This window comes from Phoxinus phoxinus (assembly GCF_949152265.1).
Source record: "Phoxinus phoxinus genome assembly, chromosome: 24".
NCBI lineage: Eukaryota > Metazoa > Chordata > Actinopteri > Cypriniformes > Leuciscidae > Phoxinus > Phoxinus phoxinus.
Genome location: NC_136899.1, coordinates 1,753,176 through 1,773,083, shown reverse-complemented (window position 1 = coordinate 1,773,083; position 19,908 = coordinate 1,753,176). Strand labels below are relative to the sequence as shown.

General features: G+C 36.1%; 1 protein-coding gene across 1 annotated transcript in view; it reads right to left on the bottom strand.

Moving 5' to 3' along the window:
* scn5lab (sodium channel, voltage gated, type V-like, alpha b) overlaps window positions 1-19,908 on the bottom strand; it is a 164,169-nt gene that overhangs the window by 72,132 nt on the left and 72,129 nt on the right. Inside the window, exons 11-14 of the mRNA XM_079602016.1 lie at window positions 18,933-19,100; window positions 17,689-18,045; window positions 13,664-13,772; window positions 7,218-7,456 (exon numbers count right to left, since the gene is read on the bottom strand). Coding sequence (XP_079458142.1) covers window positions 7,218-7,456; window positions 13,664-13,772; window positions 17,689-18,045; window positions 18,933-19,100 — 873 coding nt within the window. The remainder of the gene's footprint in view (window positions 1-7,217; window positions 7,457-13,663; window positions 13,773-17,688; window positions 18,046-18,932; window positions 19,101-19,908) is intronic.

The window sequence follows — 19,908 nt, the reverse complement described above, 5'->3', positions numbered from 1 at the left end:
ATGTGAATGTATAAACAAATGTGTAAATTAGTGCTGTCAAATCGATTAATCGCATCTAACATAAAAGTTTGTAAATATATAATGTGTGCGTGTGTATATATATATATACTGTATAGTGTATATATATATATATATACACGTGTGTGTGTGTGTGTGTGCGTGTGTGTGCGCGTGTGTGTGTGTGTGTGTGTGTGTGTGTGTGTGTGTGTGTGTGTGTGTGTGTGTACATTGAAAATGGATCACAAACCCAGTCTGGAGCCGCACGGGTATATCTGTGGCAATAGCAACTATACATTATATGGGTCAAAATTATCCATTTTTCTTTTATGTCAAAAATCATGAGGATATTAAGATCATGTTCCATGAAGATATTTAGTAAATCTCCTACCGTAAATATATAAAACATGTATTTTTGTGAGTGAATGCAGCACAATCGTGAACATAAATGCACAACTCTAAAGGAGATTTTCTCAATGTTTAGATTTTTTTTCTCCTCAGATTCCAGATTTTCAATAGTTGTGTCTCGACCACATATTGTCCTATCCTAACAAACCACACATCAATGGAGAGATTATTTACTCAGCTTCTCAATTTTAAATTTACCCATGTGACTGGTTCTGTGGTCCAGGGTCACATATATGAAAGTTGCTCTGTTTCTTGTATCTTGTATCTGCGAGTGTGGATGTGACTATGATACGTGACCCGGCGGCAGGAGGAGTCACACACACACACACACACAAACACACACACACACACACACACACACACACACACACACACACACACACACACACACACACACACACTGTGAAGATGAACAGACCACAACATCGTCTCTGGTTCTGCCTCGCGTCCCGTAATGAACGCTTTCATCTAAACAATAAACAGAGATCTGGAGTGATATCTTCATCCTCTCTGAGAGTGAATCTCATGAACACACACGCATTTCACACGACCAAAACCATTTTTTATATATATTATTATATTAATTATCAAGTCACAAGGCAAAAATTATGTATTATGTAATGAACATCAATTAAAGCGCTTTTTGTGTGTGTGTGTGTGTGTGTGTGTTGAACCTAGACATTTTAATGTTTTTTTTATATACTCTTTATTGTAATGTAGTATAATAAAAAATATATAAATATATAGTATGTTTATAAAAATCAGCATAATTTAAACACATCACGATAAATGTAGTAATATAAATACTTTAATTAAAATAATATACAAAAAAAATGAATTTTAATAATAAAATTGGGGATAAAGTGCTTAATAGTTGATTATTGCAAAATTGCTTTGCTCATTTAAATAAATAAATTGATAAAAATATAAATATAGAGATAAAAATAGAAATGTTGCCTTTATATATTTTTATTTCAGTGACTGACTTTTGATTTTGGGGTAAAACCGGATCTTCCGACGAGATTCACCCTCCAGGAGATTGTGTATTTGTTTTGGTCTCCGGTCTACAGTGAGTCATATTCATATCGCTGATGAGGAGATGTTGGTGAGCATAACAGATTCATACAGACGCATCATCCTCATGTGCCCTGAAGCCCATGAAACATCACTGACATCTCTCCAGATGCACACGCTTCACTGTGACTGAGCTTCACCTTTCAAACACATTCACATCTCCATGAAGCAATTAACTCAGCGCTCAGATCCCCGAGACTCACACACTCACACACTCCCGAACACGCCGGCTGGTGCAGCGCAGGTTTGGGTCAGATGTGGACAAACCCAAATCTCCCCTTCTCTGAGAAAACGGCAAATTCTGTTTATGAATTTAATCTAATGATTTTTTTTTTTGAACTTTTTGAACTTTGCATATTACATTTGCTGATTTTGTATTGTTTCTTTTATTTTTTGTTTGTTTCCTTTCATTATTTTCTCTTATTTGTACAGCACTATTGTTCAACTGATGTTGTGTTTATTGGTGCTCAATGAATGAATGAATGAATGAATGAATGAATGAAAGAACGAATGAATAAATGAATGAATGAATGAATGAATGAATGAAAGAATGAACGAATGAATGAATGAATGAATGAATGAAAGAATGAAAGAACGAATGAATAAATGAATGAATGAATGAATGAATGAATGAATGAACGAATGAATAAATGAATGAATGAATGAATGAATGAATGAATGAATGAAAGAACGAATGAATGAATGAAAGAACGAATGAATGAATGAATGAAAGAACGAATGAATGAATGAATGAATGAATGAAAGAACGAATGAATGAATGAATGAATGAAAGAACGAATGAATGAATGAAAGAACGAATGAATGAATGAATGAATGAAAGAACGAACGAACGAATGAATGAATGAAAGAACGAATGAATGAATGAATGAAAGAACGAACGAATCAATGAATGAATGAATGAATTAATTAATGAATGAACGAATTAATGAATGAATGAATGAATGAATGAATGAAAATGTAACCCAACGGCTGGGTTTGTCCATATTTGACCCAAAGTTGGGTTGAAACAACAGCAGTCCTGATTTGGCCCACATGCCGGCTGGTTTAACAGTTTTGGGTCAAATTTGTCTCTTATTTGTACAGCACTATTGTTCAACTGATGTTGTGTTTATTGGTGCTCAATGAATGAATGAAAGAAAATGTAATTAAAAAATGTAACCCAACGGCTGGGTTTGTCCATATTTGACCCAAAGTTGGGTTGAAACAACAGCAGTTTTTCGAGTATGAACGTGGAGCCAGGAATGTTTGGTCATGAACTGAGTGACGGACACACACACACACACTGACGACAAGATGCAATCGGACGTCAGGAAATGACATCATCATCATCATCATCGTGTCTGTTGAGACAGCTGACACAGGAAATGACATCATCATCGTCTCTGTTGAGACAGCTGACACTTCTGAAACTAACAATCAAACGCCTCAGGACAACAGTAGACAATATAGAAGAAAATGTATATAATATAATATAATATAATATAATGTAATGTAATGTAATATAAAAATATAATATAAAAACATAATATAATAATATATAATACAATAAAACAATATAATATAATATAATATAACAACATAATATAATATAACAACATAATATAATATAATATAATATAATATATGAGTCATTAAGTGATTATATAACTAAAATACGCAGAAAAAGCGTGGAAGGCATGACAAATGTATATGTTTTATGTTTATTAAACTATATTTTATACAATATAATAGAATATAAGAAAAATCAATTAATTAAAATTAAACAAAAGTACTAAAATTACTGAAGTTGAAACATAAATAAATTAAAGCTAAATAGAAATATTCTTTAAAAATACTTAAAATGACAAAAGCATGTAACAATTAAAATTAAGGTCCCACTTTATATTAAGTGGCTTTAAGTACTATGTACTTATTGTGTTCATGTTTTATTGTAAAACACTTTTGTGTTTTACATAGTACTTAAAGCCCCTTAATATAAAGTGGGAGCAAAATTAAATATTACATTTATATGGATCTTTATTTACTTGTTATAAACTAAAACTATTAAAAAATATGTTTTTTTGTTAATTGAAATAAAGCTGAAATAAAATCAAATAAATATTAAAAGAATATGTTGAAACTTAAGATAAGCTAAAGTACTAAAATTACTAATACTACAAATGAAATAAAAAAGTTAAATAGAAATATTACAAAAAACAACATAACACAATTATATATTACATGTAAAAATGACAATTCAATTTGATTCAGTAAATTAAATGTATTAATTAAAATTAAATTACATGCTCAATGAAAAGTGAAAATAAACGTTAAATAAAAATATGAATATACAATAACTGCAACAACACTAATTCTACTATGAAATTGAGTTTAAAAGTGACTCAAATGAAACCTCATCTCAAATGACAACAATGAGAATAAACCGTTCGTAATCAAAAGTCAGAGATTTCGATATAATTTCCAAACGATCTGAACTTTATAGCTCTGTAATTTTATCACATGAAACCTAATAATCACTTTTATTCCTCCAAAAGGAGTTTTAGGAGTAAAATGTGAGATCTACATGAAGACTCCTGAGCAATGAAGGAGAAACATCTCTCCACCCGTCAGTGTGAGTTTCTCCATCTAACACAGATTACAAACAACACGTGACCTCTGACCCTCAGCCGCTGTGACCTCCGGGCCGAGCGCAGCGAGACACGCTAACACACGCGTGACTCACGCCTGTCTGCCTCTCTCTCTCACACACACACACACACACACTCTCTCTCTCTCTCAAAGCAACAAATGCTGCATAAGCCAAACATGCATATGTTGACACAACAAATCAAATCTCATGTCTTTGCCACCAATAAGAAAACCTCATATCATCAAATATATAATAAATAAAGTTTTTTTAATTCATTAAAAATTAAATATTTTGTTAGTTAAAGAAAGCTGAACTAAAAGAAAATATGTATTAAAAGAAAATAGCTATCTAAATGTTGCAAAAAACTAAACTAAAATAATTTAATAAAACTAATTAAAACTAAAACTGAAATAAAAATAAATTACAGCTACATAGAAATATTTGTAAAAAATGACAAATAAATACATAAAATTAAAATTAAATCTTAAATTTAGCAGTCGGGGTCGTGACACGGCAAATAATATGGATATTTATTCTACTCATTGTTATTGTTAACTAAAAATATTAAAATAGTTTTTGTAAAATAAAATAAAATAAAATAAAATAAAATAAGGTTGCCTTTACAACTAATTGAAATAAAATAAAATATATGAAATAATATCAACAGTTTGCTGTGCAAGCGAAACATGAAAGAATTCTCATCAATTCTCATCAAAGGACACGTTGGCAAAATAAATCAACCAATAAGGAATCCTTTTTAAAAAGCCTGCAAAATATATGCAAGACACACGAGCCGAACAAAATATGCGGCGGACATGTTGTGGCCGTCCTCAGTGAGCTTCACTTCACACGACTCCAGTACAGGTGTTGCTGTGTGTAAGGAACACACACTCCGCTGTAATCTCCAGATGACAGAGTCGATAATGCCGTCAGTGTGAGCGAGTCGACTGTCACCTGTACGGCTCAGAGAACACACCTGCGCTTGCTCCAGTGAAGACTCGTATCGATCGCGAGTCCTGATGTGACTCTTCAAGGGCTAGTTCCCCCAGAACTGTCAGTAATGACTCTCCCTCATGTTGTTCAACCCCGAATACTGCAGCAGATTAGTCAAAAAAACGTTCACTTTGGTATACAAGCATTAAATTTGGCACAGATAATCTCTAAGGGCCACTATTTTGGAAAAAGAATACAAAAATTCAATATGGCGGCCAATTTTCAAGATGGCCGCCATTGCTATTCAATGCTTATTATATAAATTATTATTGTCAATTATTATATTCAAACAGTGATCCAAGCATAACATTTGATACAAATACTCTCTAAAGAACATGTTAATGGAAAAAGATGCTTGTCCCTCAAAAATTCAAGATGGTCGCCATTTTTAAAGATGGCCACCGTTCCTGTCCAATATGAATTATTTCAATTGTTCAAATGGTGATGCAAGCATAAAATTAGGCAGAAATACTCTTCAAGGAACACTCTTTTGGAAAAAGGTATGTGCCACTAAAAAATTCAGGATGGCGACCATTTTCAAGATGGCCACCATTCCTGTCAAATAGTCCTAATGTCTGCTTTGTCTGCCTCTTCTCCTTTGACCTGTCCGGCTTAGTTCAACTTGCCAGGGATATAAAGTCCCCGCCGGCGTAGCTCTCAGGTTCATTGGAGTACACACGCCTCTCCGCCACGGCAAGGTGCAGTCCACAGAGAAATGTTTGCCATCTTGAATTTTTGAGGGGCAAACACTGTTTTCCCCAAAAAACATTCTGAAGAGAGTATTCTCACAAAATGTTATGCCTACGTCACTGTTTGAACGATTGACATAATGAGCATTTGACAGAAATGGCCGCCATGTTGAATTTTTGGGTGGCCAACGCCTTTTTCCCAAAAAGTGACCCTTAGGCCGTCTGTCCACCAAAGCGTTTTTAGCCAGCTGAAAACGCCGAGCTGTGTGCGCTTGAGAGCGTTTTGGCAGAACAGTTTTTTTTTCAGTTGAAACGCTTCGTTGCTATGATACAGAATATCCGTTGGTCGGTGTGGTATTAGTCCCACCCCTCCTCCACTGTGATTGGTCGGTTAGGTAAAAAGTGACAGTGATGAGCGCTGCGTTTTACCCAAAGTTGAACATTCTTCAACCTGTAAAAAATGTTGAGCGCTCAGCGCTTGCACGTTAAATACTCGCTCAGTGCCTCGTTACGCTCCTGGCGTTCTAAAAACGCGGCGTTCCTATTGAAAACAATTGAAAAAACACGCCAGCCGTGTGAAAAAACGCTTTGGTGGACACACGGCCTTAGAGAGTATCTGTGCCAAATTTCATGCTTCTATACCAATTTGAACGATTCTCTTAACATATGCCATTAATCTCCTGCACTACAAAGACTTTCGTTCATCTTCGGGACTAAATCTGAGCGCTGTCTCACATAGAAACATCAAACCAGCCGCTGCTCAACGCTTCATCAGAGACGGCGTTAACATCCGCTAGTGAACACGACAGATTCCTAAACTGATGATGATGATGACGTCTGCAGAGAGTGTATGGCGTTTGCCGACTTTAAAGTGTTAGTTCACACTGTTCAACAGATGAAGATATTAGTGATTAGATCTGAGCGCTGTCTCACTCCTCCAGAGGCTTCTATTGTAATTGAAACTTGCCGGCCCAGAAAGTTAGTAAAGACAATGTTTAAAATAGTCCGAGTGACGACAGCGGCTCGACCTTAAGATTATCAAGCGACGAGAATACTTTTTGTGCGCAAAAACAAAACAAAAATAACAAATTTATTCAACTCGATGTTCTTCTGTGTTCCTCTGAGTGTGTTCTCTAGTGTAACAGCGCAGCGCTTCTGGTTTGTACGTCAGAATGCAGGCTCACTATTGGCCAGCATCACACACATCACATGACCAGTGTCGGCCAATAGTGAGCCTCCGTTCTGAAGTACAACCCAGAAGCGCTGCGCTGTTACACTACAGAACTCATGTCTAATTATATTAATGTTAACATGATGTAATATATTTTGAACACTAAGACAGCATTGTTATATGTTGTTGCATCAGTAGATCATCAGTAGATCATCAGTAGATCAGTGGTGCTCACCAGGTTCCCCACAGACAGCATCCGGTTGAACTCATCCGTCATGGGATAGTGTTCGAGAGCCATGAAGAGTGTGTTGAGGACGATGCAGATGGTGATGGCCAGATCCAGGAATGGGTCCATCACCATGATCTTCACCCACTCCTTCAGCTTCATCCAGCGAGGGCAGCACGTCCACACCAGGTACTTGTGTGCGAACGCGTACCAGCACGGGTGACACTTCTGCTGCGCCTCCTCCAGCTCTGAGACACCAACCACAAAACAGCACAGGTCACACAACACAACATAACACAACATATCATATCATAACATGACATGACATAACATAACATAACATATCATATCAACGACACGACACGACACGACACGACATAACATATCATATCATATAATGACACGACACGACACGACACGACACGACAAAACATAACATAACATAACATAACATAACATATCATATAATGACATGACACGACACGACATAACATATCATATCATATCATATCATATAATGACACGACACGACACGACACGACACAACATATCATATAATGACACGACACGACATAACATAACATAACATAACATAACATAACATAACATAACATAACATAACATAACATAACATAACATAACATAACATAACATAACATAACATAACATAACATAACATATAATGACACGACACGACACGACATAACATAACATAACATAACATAACATAACATAACATAACATAACATAACATAACATAACATAACATAACATAACATATAATGACACGACACGACACGACACGACACGACATAACATATCATATAATGACACGACACGACACGACACGACAAAACATAACATAACATAACATAACATAACATATAATGACATGACACGACACGACACGACACGACATAACATATCATATCATATCATATAATGACACGACACGACACGACACGACACGACACGACATAACATAACATAACATATCATATCATATAATGACATGACACGACACGACACGACACAACATATCATATCATATCATATAATGACACGACACGACACGACACAACATAACATAACATATCATATAATGACATGACATGACACGACACGACACGACACGACACGACACGACACAACATAACATAACATAACATATCATATAATGACATGACACGACACGACACGACACGACATAACATATCATATCATATAATGACACGACACGACACGACACAACACAACATATCATATCATATAATGACACGACACGACACGACACGACACGACACAACATAACATAACATAACATAACATATCATATAATGACATGACACGACACGACACGACACGACACAACATATCATATCATATCATATAATGACACGACACGACACGACACAACATAACATAACATAACATATCATATAATGACATGACACGACACGACACGACATAACATATCATATCATATCATATAATGACACGACACGACACGACACGACACGACACGACACAACATAACATAACATAACATAACATATCATATCATATAATGACACGACACGACACGACACGACACGACACAACATAACATAACATAACATAACATAACATATAATGACACGACACGACACGACACGACATAACATAACATAACATATCATATAATGACATGACACGACACGACACGACACGACACGACACGACACAACATATCATATCATATCATATAATGACACGACACGACACGACACAACATAACATAACATAACATATCATATAATGACACGACACGACACGACACAACATAACATAACATAACATAACATATAATGACACGACACGACACGACACGACATAACATAACATAACATATCATATAATGACATGACATGACACGACACGACACGACACGACACGACACGACACGACACGACACGACACGACACGACACGACACGACACAACATAACATAACATAACATATCATATAATGACATGACACGACACGACACGACATAACATATCATATCATATAATGACATGACACGACACGACACGACACGACACAACACAACATATCATATCATATAATGACACGACACGACACGACACGACACGACACAACATAACATAACATAACATATCATATAATGACATGACACGACACGACACGACACGACACGACACGACACGACACGACACAACACAACATATCATATCATATAATGACACGACACGACACGACACGACACAACATAACATAACATAACATAACATAACATATCATATAATGACATGACACGACACGACACGACACGACACGACACGACACGACACAACATATCATATCATATCATATAATGACACGACACGACACGACACGACACAACATAACATAACATAACATATCATATAATGACATGACACGACACGACACGACACGACATAACATATCATATCATATCATATAATGACACGACACGACACGACACGACACAACATATCATATCATATAATGACACGACACGACACGACACGACACGACACGACACAACATAACATAACATAACATAACATAACATAACATAACATATCATGACATGACATGACATGACACGACACGTGCTTACAACTTTACGCTGCTTTTTCAGCCATTTTAGTAACTTCAACCATTTTGTACATATCCACCTCCTAAACCCCGCCCCCCAAAAACATGTCAGCCAATCAACTGTCAGCAAACCTGAAAGTGCACAATGATTGACAGGCATCTAGTGTTCGTGATCATGGTCAGATAGTTTGTAGCTGTTGTTTTTTCTGTCAGGCAGGAGGGATTTTATACATGATATTAATGCACTAAAGTGTACTATAATCACTGTTTACCTGTTCGGGTGAATACATTAAATTATAAAAAATACGTAAATGAAGCAATAAACCATTAGAGGCCTCATGTCACAGTATATTTAACTATCTGACTGCAAATTAAATATGTTTTTGGAAATGCTATACAAACGTTAAAAGCCAAAAATCTGCATTCAATAATAGTCAAAGTAGATTTAGACGATGTAAACATAATTCACAGATCAGCGTTGCAACTCTCGTGGCTTGTAGCTCCACATGAAAAGGTCACAGTGAAAGGTTAGCATGTTGTTTTTCTACCCTACTGAGGTTGAATCACACTTGATAAGCGAGGATGTGTGTTTCGGAGGAACCTGTAAGTGTTCTAATGAGAAATGAGACAGAGACGGACACTTTGTGGGTCTAGATTTGGCTCAGCGTCAGTAATGTGCCGGTAACTCGTGCGATGAGAAGCTGAGATGGTGTGATGCTCCACAGCGGGTTCATTCGACCTGTCAGGCTTTATTTCATCCTCCACAAGAGAAACTGACCAACAAACAGACCTTCGGTTTACACCATCCTCACCCTAACACAGCAGGACCCAAACTGAGCACGACATGTGTAACATTGTGTTTTTGTACCAATGTTGGATTATGAGAATTGTTATTATTTTATATCTTATTTATATTAATTTAATTTAATTATTTTAAAAAATAAAAAAAATATATTTTTTTTTAATAATGCAGGAATAATTATAAATAATTAAATTTATATTTATTTAAATTATAAGAAATAAATAATATTTTTAAATAATTCAAAATAAATGAATTGATTAAAATTTTATTTATGTATTTTAATTCTAAAAACAAAGAATTATTTTAAAAAATATTTTTTAAATGATTAAATTATATTATAATATTTAAATAATAATAAAAAAAATATTTTTAATTAAATAATTAATTAAAATAATAATTATAAATTAATTCATTTTATATATTAGATATTAGAAAATATTAGAAAAACTAATTTCTGTAAATATAAAAAAAGGATTGATTAATTTTATTTATGTATTTATTTATTAGTACTATTATTCAGTTTATTTATTATTATTATATTAGTCATATATTTATATATACACAACATTTACAAATAATAATATATACTATTATTATTATTATAAAATCAGAGATTTGATTTGTTTATTTGTGTACATTCATTTACTTCTTTCATAACAAATAGTCTATGAGAATTTCCATGTTGTGCGCAGTATAAAATTCAGGCCCTGAACAATAAAAACATGGTGAAAACTATGATTACCATGCTACATTTTTATAAAGGCTACGTCTGAGTATTTTTGCAATATGGCTAATCCAGTGTCAGCATACTTATATAAATCAGTAAGTGGAAGCTAGCAATCTATCATACACGTATGTAAGCATCATCTGACATAACGTGCTCATTACAGTAAATATGGCCCGCTGCTGTCCTGCCGTGTCAGCTTTCACATGCGTGATAATGAGGATTGGCATTTTCTTACGCTAGCAGGTCTAAACTCAGACCCTGTGAGCTCAGGCCTTCTTCTGTTAGCAACTTTTGTGCTGACCAATCAAGAGTCCAGAAAAGACTCAAAAATATGGGCCATTTTTGTTCATAAATGACATTTCATGAGCAGTGGTGTCCTCTAGTCAGGAGCGCACACTAGCCGTACGATACAAAACAGCCTCCGATCGACTTTTGAGGAAGTGTCCTTATGCTTTTCCTGAAAAAAAACCCACTCAGGTTTCCACATCAAGGATAATAACTACCTTAAGTTAGCTTCAGTAAAGTTAGCTTCAGTAAAGTTAGCTTCAGTAAAGTTAGCTTCAGTAGAGTTAGCTTCAGTAGAGTTAGCTTCAGTAAAGTTAGCTTCAGTAAAGTTAGCTTCAGTAAAGTTAGCTTCAGTAGAGTTAGCTTCAGTAGAGTTAGCTTCAGTAAAGTTAGCTTCAGTAGAGTTAGCTTCAGTGGAGTTAGCTTCAGTAAAGTTAGCTTCAGTAAAGTTAGCTTCAGTAGAGTTAGCTTCAGTGAAGTTAGCTTCAGTAAAGTTAGCTTCAGTAAAGTTAGCTTCAGTAAAGTTAGCTACAGTAAAGTTAGCTTCAGTAAAGTTAGCTTCAGTAAAGTTAGCTTCAGTAAAGTTAGCTTCAGTAGAGTTAGCTTCAGTAAAGTTAGCTTCAGTAAAGTTAGCTTCAGTAAAGTTAGCTTCAGTAAAGTTAGCTTCATTCATTGAGAGAAAAGGTATGACGTCACATGTGCGCCTTCTGGGTTTGTAGTCTTTGTAATTACGTATTTTCACAGTCTTACACCTCAACAGTTTTACATCAAACTGTGACTTTCTTGACTTTGAAATGTATCTCTTAAATTGACAAACATCATGCGTGTAATTCAGGGCACAATTCAAACGAGATAAAAATATTTGTTGTCTCTCGCCATTGACTACCATACAATATTTTTCCGAAATAAGGTCCCATGTTGGTCCACCGGAAGGGGCGGGACTCAGGCTCTGTCAGGCCCGGTTCTACGGGGGTGCTTGAGGGTGCTAAGCACCCTCAAACAAAACTGAAAGCACCCTCAGATGAAATTATTAATAGCACACATGTAAACGAGATTTTGCCGACAATAGAAACTCAGACGGATTCATACTCATACATATAGGCTAAATAAATCCATTAACACGATTTTTCAAATCAGAAATATTTAATTATGCTTTCATGTTTAATGCATTTGATTGGTTGTGTCCTTTCGCGATTGTGATGCATAGGTGAAGATGTCTCTTTAATTGCCCACTTTGTTTGCGTGTGTCGGTCCAGCTCAGGAAATTAGTTTACGCTAACAAAATGAAACCTTATTATAAAGTGTTACCATTTTTTAAATAAATGCCTAGCGTTTCTGCTGTTGGTTTGAAGCTTTAAAAGAATATTTAGTTGCTAGGCAGGCAACGTGAAACTTACTCACAGGACACTGCACTTATTCGCAATCACAAAAGTTCATTATTTGCTCGTGTTTTAAAGCTTTGCCGGGTTAACATTTCATTGGCGTTCTGTTCTGACATGATGCACTTTTTCTGAGCGTGTACGCGCGCGAAATTTTTCTATTTTCATGAATACAAAAAAATGGTACAATATGAAATTTGGGTGACCCTCCCCCTAGACTAAAAAAAATTGGATGACCCTACGTTTATAAGCACCCTCACTATTTTCAGAAGCACCCTCAGTGATTTGGTTCTAGAACCGGGCCTGGGCTCTCTATTCATTAGTTTCCTAAAACACTATCATTTATCGGCTGAAATGCTCAGGAAGAGTCGGTCGTCTTGTGCCGGCCAGGTGATGTCCCAGTCTGGAGCATCAGTGGGAGGGTTACACCTTTCCACTGAATAACAACAGCGAGCGACGTCTCGTGGGACGATATTAACCGCGAGCAGATGGAGACACTTCTCCTGGCCTCGCACGCACCTCAGAAAAAGACTTAATGTGGATTTTGTGTGCATATGGAGTTTATTCCGGGCTCATATCTCATCGCTGGCTCGTTTGTGATCAGTGTTGGTTTGTTGTTGTTGTGAAGCTGTCTTACCCTCCATGGCGTCAGTGATGTAGCTGGTGGCGCTCAGGGCCCGGTCTCGGCCCTCCTGGGGCAGCTGGGGCAACAGCATGCTGCTCAGCTCATTGGAGGAGTTGTGCCCCTGTAAGACCAGAACATTCACATAAACGCCTTCATAATGCAATAAACAAGTGCAAATTTTTAGTTTCTCTTTCACTTCTATTTATTTCACAATAATATGTATTACAATGCAAGTTTACAAAAACAAAAGGTTAGCTTGAGGTTGCAAGGGTGTCAGGGTGGTTGCTAGGGTGTTGCTATGGTGTTGCTATGTGGTTGCTTATGGCATTTCTAGTATCCCTGTGCAGTTGTTAAGTGTTTTAATGCTTTTAAGCACAGTTTTACATAAACAAACAGTTAGTTTGAGGTTGCAAGGGTGTCAAGGTGGTAGCTAGGGTGTTGCTATGTGGTTGTGTAGGGCATTTCTTGTATCGTTGTGCAGTGTTGTATGCAAGTGTTTTAAATGCTTTTAAGCACATTGCAATGTGGTTGCTGGGGTGTTTGGGTGGTTGCTAGGGTGTTGCTATGTGGTTCCTACATTGTTGTGGGTGATTGCAAGGACATTCCTAGTGTTGCTGTACAGTTTCTACCTGTTCTGAATTATTTTAAGCACATTGCTATGGAGTTGCTAAGTGTTCTGAATGATTTTAAGTTCTAAGGACATTTCTTGTGTTGATGTACAGTTGCTAAGTGTTCTGAACAAATTTAGACAAACAGCTATGTGGTTTCTAGGATGGCTGGGTGGTTGATAGGGTGTTGCTATATGTGGTTGTGTTTCCAAGGGCACTACCAGTGTTGTTGTGCAGTTGCTAAATGTTCTGAATGATTTTAGACAAACAGCTATGTGGTTTCTATGGTGACTGGATGGTTGCTAGGGTGTTGCTATGTGGTTGTGATTCCAATTGCACTGCTAGTGTTGCTTTGCAGTTGCTAAGTGTTCTGAACAATGTTAGAAAATAGCAATGTGGTTGCTGGGGTGTATGTGTGGTTGCTAGGGAGTTGTTATGTGATTACTACGGTGTTGTGGGCCATTGAGAATGTTAGTGTGGCTGTGCAGTTGCTAAGTATTCTGAACGATTTTTTTTAACGTTTATAGGCAACAGCTATGTGGTTTCTAGGGTGAATGGGTGGTTGCTAGGGCGTTGCTATGTGGTTGCCACAGTGTTGCTGTGCAGTTGCTCCTGTTCTGAAAGATTTTAAGCACATTGCTGTGCAGTTGCTAGGGTGACTGGGTGATTGCAAGGTGGTTGCCAGGCACTACTATGTGGTTGCTAGGGTGTTCTGGATAGCTCCACCCTGAATTCTCTCCAATATTCTGGTCTCTAGATATGGCTCACCATAAACTATATTTTATATATCATATTGACTTAGCTGAAAACACACACATTAATCTTCAACACTCAGTCGCATAAATCGATTCTGTTTAGTGCAAAACGAAAGAATAATAAAATCAGCTATTAACCCTCAGCAGAAAATGTCTTCAGTGTTAATGGGTGTTTTGGGAAATGTGATCATTTTGGTCAAACGCTTTTATGCATTTGTTTTCCTAAACGTTTGCTGGAAGAGCCCGTTTTAATTGTTTTAATATGAGGCCTTTGAGACAATTACATGATGTCTGACTGTAACAATGACCCTCTGATTATATAATGTGTTTTTGATCGCAGGTAATCAAAGGAATGACGCAGGAACACTTCACATCGGCCCACCATAACGCCCACTGCTGCTGTTCAGACGAGTGGGAAACACCGCTGCGGGAGTGTGTGTGTGTGTGCGCGCCTCAACTCTTATTCAACATCTGTTGCTACGTAACCATGACTACATCGCCAAGACAACAGGGTTTCCATGCCTCTAACACACAGTTCAGACAGTTCTCAGACTCCTTTCTGAGTATTTCAGATTTCTTGGGATGACGTTGTACTTCCGTTTCATACAACTGGCTAAAAATTATGAATGTTGACTCCACATAAAAAAGAAAAATCACTTATAATATATCAAAAAGATCAACATTTTCCCACCTAGACAGCAATCGGATTAAAGGGAAAGCTATTTAATGTCGTCAAAATATTATAATTTTTTTTACTGAATTTTTACTGTATTTTACTGTATTTTTGATCAAATAAATGCAGCCTTGGTGAGCAGATGTCGTCATTGAAATGTATTTTTAAAAATAAATGTCTTGGAAAGACATAAAAAATGTACCAAGTCCTAAGTTTTGAGTTGTAGTGAATATGTAAATATGGAGTTGATTTAAATTTATTTCTATATTTTAGCACAACTATAAGCAATTAATTATTAGACAATAGCAATAAAAATATAATGCATTTTGAAGAATTTTATAGTTATAATAATAATAATGATTATAATAATTGTATTATTATAGCAATAATATTGACATTACCTTATACAATGTTATGTCATAACTCAAATTAAATCTCAATATAAACTTTATATTTTATATACAAATACATTTTTCATAATCTGAGCTACTTCAGATACTAGCTGCTAAACATTACACCCAAAAATTAAAAGAAAAATTATTTTGCATTAAAAAAATGCAGCCTATTTTTTACTTTTATTTAAATGTTACATTTTGCAAATAATGTCATCATGCAACACAAAGCTTCAAATATATATTTTCTTAATTTTATCTTCACATTTTAGCGTGAAATATGACCTGTAAAGGTTTTTTTTTGTCAGATTCACTCCATGCAATATTCTTGATAACTTCTGTACTGTAAACATCATCAGATTACTGCTACATTCGGCTTAATAGCTGATAATGCAAAACGTCTAGACAACAACAACCAAAATCCATATTGTCTGTTGGACTTATTAAATTAAAATAACCTCAGTCTTTGTATTAGAACTATTCCATTTTACATGCGGCAGGCAAATGAACAATTGCGAACGTAGGAAAGAGCAGAAGAGGTTCTTGCAGAACACTACTCATTACACAGCATGTTTGCAGTCGGCCAATAAAAGAAAAGAACTCGATAAAATCAGCTCAGAAAAGGCAAGAGTGTAATGCATTTTATTAATGTGATTGACAGCTATAGAAAGACTGACTATATGAATATAACACACACACAGCAGTCTGTTCTGCACTTGTGTTAGTCTTTGAAGACGATGATGCTGTTTAGGAGACAAGTATTTTTTAACACTTTTTTCCCTGGGTTAAATTTTTTTTTTTTTTTTACTTTCCATTCATCAAAGAATCCTGAAAAATATAATGTATCACGGTTTCCACAAAAATATGAGCTTTCAACATTGATAATAATCAGAAATGTTTCTTGAGCAGCAAATCATCATATTAAACTGATTTCTGAAGGATCACATGACACTGAAGACTGGAGTAATGATGCTGAAAATTCAGCTTTTTTAAAATTACATTTTTAACATATATTCACATAGAAAACTGTTATTTTAAATTGGAATAATATTTCAAAATTTGTACTGTTTTTATTGTATTGTTGATCAAAAAGATACTGCCTTAGTGAGGGTAAAAGCATTATCATATATTTGATATTTTAGCACAATGATAAGTAAATAATCACTAAGGCCATAGCGATAAAACATTATATGCATTATGAAGAATATAATAATCATAATTATTATTATTATTACAAATTAACCATTTATCGGTGTACAGATATGTGTAAGGAAGTATCAGTCAACCTTCTTATAATTACACTGTAAAAAGTAATTTTTTCAAACTGGAATATGTTTAACAAGAAAATACTATTTCAGTCATTCTACTTCTAATTTAATTCAGTGTGTTACAGTGTGCTAGTCGTTTCTAGTGACTAGCAATTTCTGTGTGATTTTTTTTCTCTTCCATTTTAATTTCTTCACAAGATTGACTCATTTCTCAACAAGAGAAGATTCCAGCAGCGGTACTTGATCTATAGATCCAGAGCTTCATTACAAATCAATCACGCCGTTTCCAATTTACAGGAATCCACCTTGCTCACTTTGATTAGAAGCTTAAAGTCACTTACGCTTTCCTCTTTGACCTTCTCCATAGTGCAGGTGGGAAGCTGCAGAGGAGACAGCGGACCCTGGCCTCCTGAGACCCCGTTCTGGTCCATGGCCACGAAGAGCTTGCCGTTGATGTTGAGGCTTGGGAAGAAGAACTGGGAGCTGTGACTGCATGTGCTTTGAGCGCTGGTTCGTCTCCGGCTCCAGGGAAGCGCCAGCGAACCGCCTCGGCTGTCCGAATCTCCGTGATTGCTAAACTCGTCGTCGGCGAAATCCACCTCCGAGTCTTTATTCGGCGGCCGGAAGTTGAAGATGCTGATCTGACTTTCCCGTCTGGCTCGCAAGGATAAAGTGCGCACCAGCAATGAATGTGTTTGCTAGAAAGAAAGAAAGAAATTTGAGGCTTTTTCACAGACGAAAGCAACATGATGGTGACAGAATTCGGTTACAATTTATTTTAAGGTGTCATTGTTACAGTGTAATTATATATTTAAGTACTGAGTAATAATTAACTACATGTACTTACTATAGGGTTAGGGTAGGATTAGGATTTGGTTGAGGGTTAGTTGCATGTAATTATGCATAATTTACTGTTATTACTATGGTAAGTATATGTAACAAGGACACTGTAAATGAAGTGTTTCCCAGAATAATAAAAAATTGTGTGAACTTTCTATCTATAAATTACAGGAATGTCTGTCTGTCGAACCGTTAGTCCGATGGATTTCAAACTTGACAGGTGTCTTGCTACTGGCACGAGTAAGTGCAATGCCAAGTTTGACATTGTTTGGATTAGAAATGCAAAAAATATTGGTAAATATATTGGTAAAAGAAGCACACTTTGAAGATGTTTAGAAGGTTGTGGTTTAAACATAAACATTCTGACATAAACACTCTGTCAGCTAAACATTTAGTCAGCTACACTGTTTACTTCTGAATATTATATTTTATTCATGGCCATCATGTGTAGTAGCCTATTCACAAACGGTTTTCTCAAGCGTAGCGTTTTCTCAGAGTTCACTGAGTAGCCGCTCCCTGAATCGTCGCGCTTATTCATTTGTGGATGTTAACTGAATCTGTAAGTTTACTTATGAATATTATATTTCAGTTTTTGCTTTCTACCATGCACAAATAAAAATGTCACTGAACTTTTGCTGTGTAATTGTAACAATGAGCACTCAAACACACCAAACCAACAATTAATAAAAACACACACAAAAACTTATTTTGCACGGGCACTTTGCACTAGTTATTATAAATCCACCTTCATCCCCTCTATAGTGTCCAGCTTGGATGATTTGTCGTCCCCCGTCATCCCTTCTGACATCGGCCTCGAGCTTTTCCTCCGGTCGAGATTCCCTTTGCCTTGCGAGGAGAACGGCGACACGTCAGCGGTCAAGATGGACTCGGTTTCTTGTGCTTTCTGAGCAACCTGAGGGACACCGGACCAAAAAAGCTGTAGCTATAGTCACAATATAGCATTAATTTCTTATTGCTTAAATCAGGGATTCACAAACTTTTTGGTCAGCCGAACCACTTATGCCGGGTTCAGACTACACAATATCATTCCAAAAATGTGCACGACACTTTTGACGTAGAGTGTCGATAACTTTTTTGCCGCGGCGGCTAGTGGTTTTCTAAAGTCACAACTGTTTACGTTCACTTAAAGAATAACTGACTGTGTTTACGTGAATACTCGCCCTGTTGATATTATTTTGTGTGTGTTTGACTGTTTAAGCGCAATTAGCATTGAAAAAGTACTCAATTTAGTACTGAGAGGCGATTTTGTTCGCACACACATTGGGTGTAAAATTATGCGCAATAAAATGCTGAAATATGAATGCGCTCCATATACAAATATGAATAAATGAAAGAAAGACGATGATATTGGTGCTGTTAGAATTCTTTCTTTTGTCGGGGCTTTAGTACAAAACTGCTTCGGTAGCCATCGTTTGTTTACACCCTTGTTTCCAAAAGTCAGTCCAGTCGCAAGTTCCGCCTTCTCGATGACATCACGCACGTCGTTAAAGACGGCAAGCGATGATTGGTCGAGAAGCAACATGTAGTCTGAAATGTTTCTTGAATGCAGAAGTCAAAATAGCATATTATTCTGACTATCGTAACAGACAAAAATATTGAGTAGTCTGAACCCAGCATTAGACGTAAAACATATACATAAATATTTTAATAATTTAAAAACAACTCATGCTCACGTTTCTCTGATGTTGGTTGATGATCAC